General features: G+C 45.9%; 1 protein-coding gene across 1 annotated transcript; it reads right to left on the bottom strand.

Annotated features, from left to right (window-relative positions):
- Nucleotides 1–3349: 3349 nt before the first annotated feature.
- On the bottom strand, nucleotides 3350–7074 carry LOC105496759 (heat shock factor binding protein 1). Its single transcript, XM_011767337.2, has 4 exons — nucleotides 6915–7074; nucleotides 6302–6368; nucleotides 5614–5734; nucleotides 3350–3604 (listed from the first exon to the last, which is right to left on the bottom strand). The coding sequence occupies exons 1-3, from the start codon at nucleotides 6957–6959 to the stop codon at nucleotides 5616–5618; spliced, it is 231 nt and encodes a 76-aa protein (XP_011765639.2). The 5' UTR covers nucleotides 6960–7074; the 3' UTR covers nucleotides 3350–3604; nucleotides 5614–5615.
- Nucleotides 7075–9054: the final 1980 nt, after the last annotated feature.

Genomic DNA, 9054 nt, shown 5'->3' with positions numbered 1-9054 from the left:
CATTGGAAAGTTCTCAACTGGCTGCAGCTAAAATCAGACACTTAAAATTAATGCAAGATTCAGATTCCAGGTGATGGCTTCAGGAGTGCATTTTAAAGTCTTCGTTGCTGTAAAACAACAACAAAAAGCGTGCTCCAATAGGATGGTAAGCTAATAGGTCCTGGAGTTGGGGGGGTGTCTTTTTCTCCCCCGGGTTGGGCCTCAAGCAATAATTTTTGTGGGAGACGGGACGGGTACAGGCATGGAAAACCAATGTGAAACCCTGCGGTTCGTACTCCCCGCGGTTGTGCTCTGGGCAGATGTTCGAGGAACTTAGTTTCTGTCGTTGTTCTCAACTGATTTAGGAGAAAAAGGCACTGATCCAGGAGCACACATTTTCTACCAGCTCTGAATAGTTTAAATTGCAAATAAAAACTCACATCCAGTGTGTTTATTACTTAATTTTAGGTCATGTTTAATTGAAAACACTACATCAGCCTTTTGAAACTAAATTTCGAGACCCAGCGAGTGGGGCTGATGATTTCCAGACAGCCTGGACAGATGAGATTTGGAGCTCGGCTCACATGAAGAGGCAGATGATCAGCTGTGTTGGTGAGCGGTGCAGGCGTGCAGCTGTGAGGACATTCCAGGGTCATCACTGCCAGCTGTGACCTCCGGCCCCTGACTCCCAGTCTCGGGTTCCTTTTCCTTCAATGGGACTCATCAAATGAAAACCTCTCAGTGTGGTCATGAGGATTAAGCCAAATAGTGCAAACAAAATGCTTAGCGCAGTACAGCGGTTTATAGTCAATGCTTTCAATGGTGCTAGCTGTGAACAATCGGTAACTGTAGCCAGTCAACTTTCAGGGCTAGATATGACAACACATGCTGCAAATGCCTCCATTTTATTCTAATCAAAATATATAATCTGCAAAATCCAAAGAAAAGAGGAACACAGTATCTGTTTGGGAAGGCTTCCATTTACAATCAGCATGTTGAAAAAGTTCACTTTTCATTGTTTGGAGGACTCTGTTCCCATAGCAACAGTGCTCTAAGTGGGGGTTAAAATTCCAAGGACTCACTGGGGCAAATTAACTCTTAGTTACCTGAAATATTGTATGCTAGTCCTGACAGGGTCAAACAATGACTGCACTTTACTGGTAATGAAACAAAAAATTGCTATGAAAATAAGATTAAAATATTTAAAAATCCTGTGGCTCAAAGGACAGCAGGATGAACTAGGGGCCAAACGAAGAAGCTGTGGGGCCTTGGGGTTTGGGAGACAGGGCACTTAAATGTAAGGCTGTTTTCCTTGGTGCAAGGGCCCCCATACTCATCTGTATTTGTCAGCCCTCAAGAGAATCTTCACTGGCTGGTAAATGAACAAGAAGAGTTGGAGAAAGAGTACTTCATACAGTATAAAAAAGACCCTTGGCCAGGCATGGTGGCTCAAGCCTGTAATCCCAGCACTTTGGGAGGCTGAGGCAGGACTGCTTGAGCCTGGGAGTTCTAGACCAGCCTGGGCAACACAGCAAAACCCAGGGGTGGTGGCATGAACCTGTAATACTAGCTACTTGGGAGGCTGAGGCAGGAGGACTGCCTGAGCCTGGGAGCTTAAGGTTCCGAGTGACCTATGATTATGCCACTGCACTACAGCCTGGGCAATAGCAGGAGAACTTGAAATCCAGCAGGCGAGCAGGTTTAAAGATGAGTTCTCTGCTCTACTTTCCGAGCCTTTAATACACTAATTTCTTCATGAGGTTCACAGCATGTCGTCTAAACCCAAGTGACCATAACCCGTTTTTCCTGCAGCATCTCTAGGGGCAAGTGTTCTGGGAACGTACCTGAGACAATTCTCCTGCAACGCGAGTCCTCGCGAGCCCTCCTCCCGCTCCTCAGCTTCCCCTTCCAGCAGGCAACCTCCCCCAACACGCCCCTCCTGCTTTGCCTTGGGCTACTTGTACTTAATCCATCCAGAGGTTTTAGTTGATACTCTAATGTGATTTCTGCATTTCAATCTGAAAACCAAACAGATTTTTGACACAAAGGAAGCTTCATAGCAGGATTTCAGGCACCTTTATTCATGGCAGATATTTTTGGTCAGGGCAGCCTGCCTTTGAAATCGTTCCATTATTTGAGGAGGTCGACTCCTGCCTAAGTCACAACTCTCCTACAACTGCAACCGGCCATATCATTTCCATTTGCCACTTAGGAGGCTTGAGAACATCAGCAGGGACGCAGGTTTCAGCTGGTCTGGTCAATGCCTGCAGTGTGTGCGGGGCATTCAGGGGCTCCAGCCTGCATCACAACTGGCCTGATCAAAGGAGGTTCTGCAGTTGAGTAACCAGAGTGGTGAATTCATTTTATTACAGAAGGATCTGACTCCTTTATGTTCCCCATGTAACTTGTATACAGGACAAATTATTTCTTACTATGATAGATTTGCAATATAAACACCAAGACTGGTGATACGAGAAACTTAAAAAACATCATGTTTTTCAATTTTTCAAGTTTTTGTGTAAAAGCACTTTGTGGTGACAATCATGGATCACCTTCCATGTCATCAATATTGGCTTCTCGGTTTAGCACTCCTGGCACTGCATTTTTGAGTGGCAAGAGTTAAAAGGTATTGTCCCTGTCTTCTATAATCAATAATATTGTCACTCTGCAAGAATTTAGATAAGAAACAGTTTAAGTAAAATAGTATTTCTTAAAAACTTGAGTCTACCACACACCACTGATCATATTCTAGCCAAGCAGCTGGCATGGGCTTAACATGGTCTCTTTTCCTTCTCTTTCTTTTCCAGTCAGTAGCTCAAAGGAAAGATGGAGTGATTGAATTTTAAAATCCTGCCAGATTTTTTATGGTAACCATTGTAGATGAACCATGTAGGGTCCTGCTGAAGTATTAGAATCTCATGCAAAACTCTAACAAATGCCTCATTACAGAAGGCTATTGTCATTTTCTGTACTGTAAAAGTTCTAACACAAGAAAGTGGCAGTGGTTACTTTTCATTGACTTTAGCATATGACCTCAGGGACTCAGACATAAGTCTAAGTTCTATTCTGAGTTTTGGCAACAGAGCAGTGACAGATATTTCTGAATAAACAATTTTTAGGTGTTTTTAGCCATTCGAAAAGTATTGCCAACACACTATTTGGTGTTAGCTCAACAGTCACTTTGTGCTGAGAATTAAAGAACTCTAAAGTCTACAAACATCTTACTTCACCAAGACTATAATCGAAGGATTTACTACTTGTGTAATAAAAAAATCACACAGCAACTTTTATCCAAACAGCAACTACTACAAAAGGAATGACAAGAAAAAAAATACGACTTCACAGAAATACACTAAAAGATTTGACAATGTTATGCAGGAACCGCCAAAGTTTTAGTGTTTAATGATGAATAGCACAACTGACCAAGGTCCAAGATGTGAAGATACTATGTTCAAGAAACTGGGGGTTAAATCACTCTACAAACTAACTATATAGTATGTGATAAGAATGCATACTTTATAATATAAAACCTGTCTACACATAGTAGTTAGCTGTAAAAAGCCATTCGATCTTCTCTTGGCTTGGAAACATGGTGTTCCAGATTCCAGTATAAATTATTAGCAACCTGTTGAAGAAGGAAAAATCATCAACATGTTTTTCATTGTATGAGTGCAAGTAAAAATGACATACAGAACTATCAACTAAAAATCCCTTTACACTCTCCTATTGAGTTAAACTTATTTTCTTTGGACAATATTTTAGCAAAAATAGATTTAACTGGAAATATTTTTTAAAATTTTGGAGTCAGTTTCCTACTCCCATTCTTTTCTTTGAATGACCCCCATCACTAGCCAGTCTACAATCCTGAAATTCTTGTGGCAAGATTCTCAGTCGGTTGATGGGAGTTTTGGCTGCCACATAACATAAAAAGAGACCCACAGATGCATCGAAGACTGGTAGGACATTTTTCCAAATTATCTCTGGATAAGAATAATGATGACATCACCCATAGAAAGCAGTTATGTGATGTACTCACATAGTGAATAAACCCTACCTATTGTAAAGATAAAAGCAAAGTTAAGAGTCTGTCTTCAACATCCCAAATCTGTATTTCGCAGTAACTTAAAATGTGGTCCAGAGCAAGCCCAGAAAATAGGAAACTAGGCATCTTTTACTGTATATTCTGCTTGGTACACTACCTATCTAAAAATACTCAGGATTTTGATTTATTTTATTATTTTTTTTTGAGACAGAGTCTTGCTCTATCACCCAGGCTGGAGTGCAGTAGCATGATCATGGCTCACTGCAAACTCTGCCTCCTGAGTTCAAAGGATTCTCCTGTCTCAGCCTGCCGAGTAGCTGGGATTACAGGCGTGCACCACCACGCCCATTTTTGTAGAGACAGGGTTTCACCATGTTGGCCAGGCTGGTCTCGAGCTCCTCACATCAAGTGATCTGCGCGCCTTTGCCTCCCAAAGTGCTGGGATTACAGGCATGAGCCACCAGGTGCCAGCAACCGTTTTTTTTTTTTTTGAGACGAGTCTCACTCTGTCGCCCAGGCTGGAGTGCAGTGGCGCGATCTCAACTGCAACCTCTGCCTCCCTGGGTAACATTCATTTTTATAGAGAATTAAAACGTTATAAATGAAACATGAGAAAAGGGAGTTTAAAACTTATTTTTCACATATACAGAGGAAAAGGACTGTGCACTCAGTGCTGAGTGATAGTGTACATTTACCTATCTTGCTGTTGGGTAGTTTTAACGGGCTTTCCTCTGACATCTGAAACTATTCAGTGGAAATTTAAATGAACTCCAGAGTAAAAGCTTAATGTGGCCACAATCTAGTTTACCTATGTCAAGTTACCAAGCAAGTCTCCAGAATTTAAGCCATTTAAGAAGGTGGTAATGTGGGCGACTTATCAGCGATCCCCTCCACCGCCCCCCGCCTCCCAAGAAAAGCAATGGAAAATCTTCCAGTGACAGGCTTTATAGGCCAACAAAAACCCCTTTATTAGCTGGAATGATAAAAACTCAGTGGTTATCTAATGTTAGCCAGTTGTCTTAACTAACAGTGACAGAAGTCTAATTAATAAAAACTGGGAAAATAAATTCGGTGTAAAGAATGAGTTTGGCATGAAAAATTCCAAAACATGAAGTCCACAGCGGGTAAAGAATACAGGGATGTTTGCTGGGATCATGGCTGGGAACTGATCTACAGAATGTCTGACTACATCAAAATTATACTTACAGGTTCTATTCTTTTAAGGGAAAAAAAAAAAAAAAAAAAAGGCCGGGCACGGTGGCTCACACCTGTAATCCCAGTACTTCGAGAGGCTGAGGTGGGCGGATCACTTGAGGTCAGAATTCGAGACCAGCCTGACCAACATGGAGAAACCCCATCTCTACTAAGAATACAAAATTAGCTGGGCGTCGTGGCGCAAGCCTGTAATCCCAGCTACTCGGGAGGCTGAGGCAGGAGAATCCCTTGAACCCAGGAGACAAAGGTTGTGGTGAGCCTAGATTGTGCCATTGCACTCCAGCCTGGGCAACAAGAGCAAAACTCCGTGTTAAAAAAAAAAAAAAAAAAAAGAAAAGAAAAAAAGAAACGAAAAAAAAAATTGCCCCCTTCCTCACCTTCAACTCTTTTGTGTGGCAGGTATCTTGTTTTCACCTTCCAGTTCTTCCACCCCAGCCTGTGTCATGAGGTCTGCGATGTTCTTCTCCAGATCATCAATGCGACTACTCATATCATCAAGTGGTGAAGTTAAAGACAACGCGTGCCAACATCTCCTCATTGAGCCCTTTCCTTCCGTCCCTGTAGACTACGGCCTTAAACACAACGATTTTAGGGAAACCGGTCTTCCAATTTCCTTTAGACACTGTTACAGGCTGGTGGGTAAGAGTATAGGCCTCTGGGGCATGGCTACCCAGCATCGGTTTCCGGCCCTGACCCTTACTAGTGATGGAACCCCTAAACCTCAATTTATGCATTTGCTAAAGATGGTAACACTAAACCCACTCATAAGGTCATGCTGAGTATCAAAAGAAAGACACACACAAAAGCGCTTAGTTCACAGTCCATGGTCAACCACACCAGCTATTAGGATTGGTAGATGTACGCTCCTTGAGCCAGGGATCTGTCTAGCTCAGCTGTACCCCGAGCTCTCGGCGCAGTCCTTCTTGGAAACACAGTACAATCCAAGCTCAAATTCTGTAAGTGACTGGCTGAAGCTGGCCTGAAAACTACTCATTTATCCCCACCGCTGCCCGGCAAAGAGACTCCAAAGGCCCACAGGAGGCCCACTACAGATAAAAAGGATATTTCTCCCAATGATCTGGTCAGACATGGTCTGAAATTTATCTTGCATCTGCTGCAGGAGTGTCTGCACCTAAGAAAAACCGAAACAAACAAACACGGTCCACACTGATCCTGAGACACCTTCCTGGGATCAGGACGTGAGCTCCGGTCTCGGGTTCCAGCCCCATTTCTGCCTCTGGGCAGCTGTGCCGCCTTCAGCAAGGATCTTCCTTCTCGGGGCTTCCGTTTTCCCACCTGTCTAATTAGACTGGTGGGCTGGGGAGGCCGCTGCGACTCAAAGTTCAGGGTCTTTAGGCTGTTTCTGCCGGGTTGGGGCACCCGGGGGTGTGTAAGGAGTCGAAGGGCGGGGAGGGTGTCAGAGGGAGGCAGGAGGGGCCCGGGGGGCGTTCGCCACAGGTGAATGGGGCTACCGGAGGGGGTCGGGCTTGGGAGCGCCCGCGGGGAGACGGGTCCGCACCGAGCGCCCAGGGGGTCAAGGTGGCCGGGAGCCTCGGCCAGAGACGCGGCCTCGGCAGACGCCACGCGCGATCGCGGTGGGCGCGCCTCTGTCCAGCAGGGCCTAGCCCGGCGCCGCCCGAGAAGGCCGCGGCCTCGGGCCCTCACAGCCGTCCCTTACCACCGAGGTGAGGTCCTGCACGGTCTTGGGGTCAGTCTCGGCCATCTCCCCGACGCCCAGCTTGGCGGTTATGTCTCAGACCGTAACCTACACTTCCGTTTGTCGGCTCAGACGCCCCCGCCCGCTGCTTCTCGCGACGAGACTGGCTGCTCGCGGGACCGCGGGGCATTATGGGAGTAGTAGTTTCTCCCGCACCGGAAGGGCCTCGAGGCCGAGCGCTTCCGTTCCAAGGAGCGGCCCCACCCCACGCTCCCCGCCCTCTTTTGCATAGCCCCTCCCCTCCCCAGCGTGCCGTTGGTGGAGTGGGAAGTGAGACCAACTCAGAAATGGAGCAATAGAGGCAGGGAGTGGCCTTGGCCCCCATTGCAGGCTGTAGTCAGTCGAAAGACGGCTCTGGGTTTCTTTGGCCTGTCAGGACGAACTTACTGAACTTTTGTCCTTCAACAAGACCCACTATACCCTTGTAACTGCCCCCAAGTCAAGGAACATGAGCCCCCCGGAAGCCCCATGGCCCCTGTCCTGTCCTGTCCTGTCATCTCCACCCTGAGGGTGGCCAGCGTCCGGAGTTTAACCCTGCAGGTTCATTGTGCCCGTCAGGTTCATATGAGGGGATTTAGACAGGAAGCTGTCCATCATGTCTGGCTTCTTGCACTCCACGCGATGCCTACTGTTGAGTGGGGAAGGCTTCCGGCATCAGGGTTAGACTGTGGGTTTGGGTGTTGAAGGAGGTGGGCACTGCTGAGGTGGAACCTCTAGTTCCAACCCCACAGATGGTCTTTAGGATTGGGTCTCAGGGCAAGGGGATAGGAGAGTCCTTGACTGCGGGCCTGGCAAGGAGATGTGTGAAAGTTCTGGAAACTTTCACACATCTCATTTAAGGACTGCTGTGTGTGAGGGTCAGCTCCAGTTTGAGTTTAGGTGGGGAGAGTCTGTAAGGGGTTAGACCTGTTACAGGAAAGGGTCCTGATCCAGACCCCAAGAGACGGGGTTCTTGGATCTCCTGCAAGAAAGAATTCAGGGCGAGTCTGTAAAGTGAAAGCAAGTTTAAGAAAGTGAAGGAATAAAAGAATGATTACTCCATAGACAGAGCCCCGAGGGCTGCTGGTTGCTCATTTTTATGGTTATTTCTTGATTGTATGCTAAACAAGGGGTGGGTGATTCATACCTCCCCTTTTTAGACCATATAGGGTAACTTCTTGATGTTGCCATGGCATTTGTATACTGTCATGGCGCTAATGGGAGTGTAGCAATGAGGACAAACAGGGTTCATTCTCATTGCCATCCTGGTTTTGGTGGGTTTTGGCCGGCTTCTTTACTGCAAGCTGTTTTATCAGCAAGGTCTTTATGACCTGTACCTTGTGCTGACCTCCTATCCCAATCCTGTGACTTACAATCCTTTAACTGTCTGGGAATGCAGCCCAGTAGGTCTCAGCCTCAGTTTACCCAGCTCCTATTCGAGATGGAGTTGCTCTTGTTCAAACGCCTCTGCAAGACCCACCAGTGTCTCTAACAAACCTGGAATCCAGTTGGCCTTGAGGCATAAGACTCAACTCCCTTCACCACCCCTTCCCCCTCACTTACACCTTTGCCTCTCACCCTACACACCTCATCCTTCCCTACAGAGAGATCTTCCTTTCTGTGTAAGGATGCACAACTTTTTTTGTATTTGGCTGTTGTCAACTGGTGTTTGGCTAGTACTTCACCCGACTACTTGAAATAAACATACTCAGTGTTTTAACTTAATCCTCAGAAGACCCTGTGATATAATTATCATAATTTTACATTATTGAGAAAACAGACGCAGAGGCATTAAGAAACTGGAACAAGGTCATCAAATTAAGGAAGTAAGAGATGCAGGACTTCCTTTTTTCTCACCATTCTAGAATTCTCTGATTTTTTTGAGCTTAGAGCAGAGTTTCTCAAGAGCTGCAATACTGGCATTTGAGTCAAGTCATTCTTTATTGTTGGTGGTGGAGGGGGTGACCGGGTGCCCTGTATATTGTAGGACATTGAGCAGCATCTCTGACTTCTACCTGCTAGATGCCATTATCTCAGTTTTCTTAAAATATATATATATTTTTTGAGATGGAGGCTTGCTCTGTTGCCTAGGCTGGAGTGCAGTGGCATGATGTCGGCTCGC

This window comes from Macaca nemestrina, chromosome 18 (assembly GCF_043159975.1).
Source record: "Macaca nemestrina isolate mMacNem1 chromosome 18, mMacNem.hap1, whole genome shotgun sequence".
NCBI classification, from domain to species: Eukaryota; Metazoa; Chordata; class Mammalia; order Primates; family Cercopithecidae; genus Macaca; species Macaca nemestrina.
The sequence above is the reverse complement of the archived record's forward strand: the minus strand, read 5'-3'. Positions and strand labels throughout refer to the sequence as shown.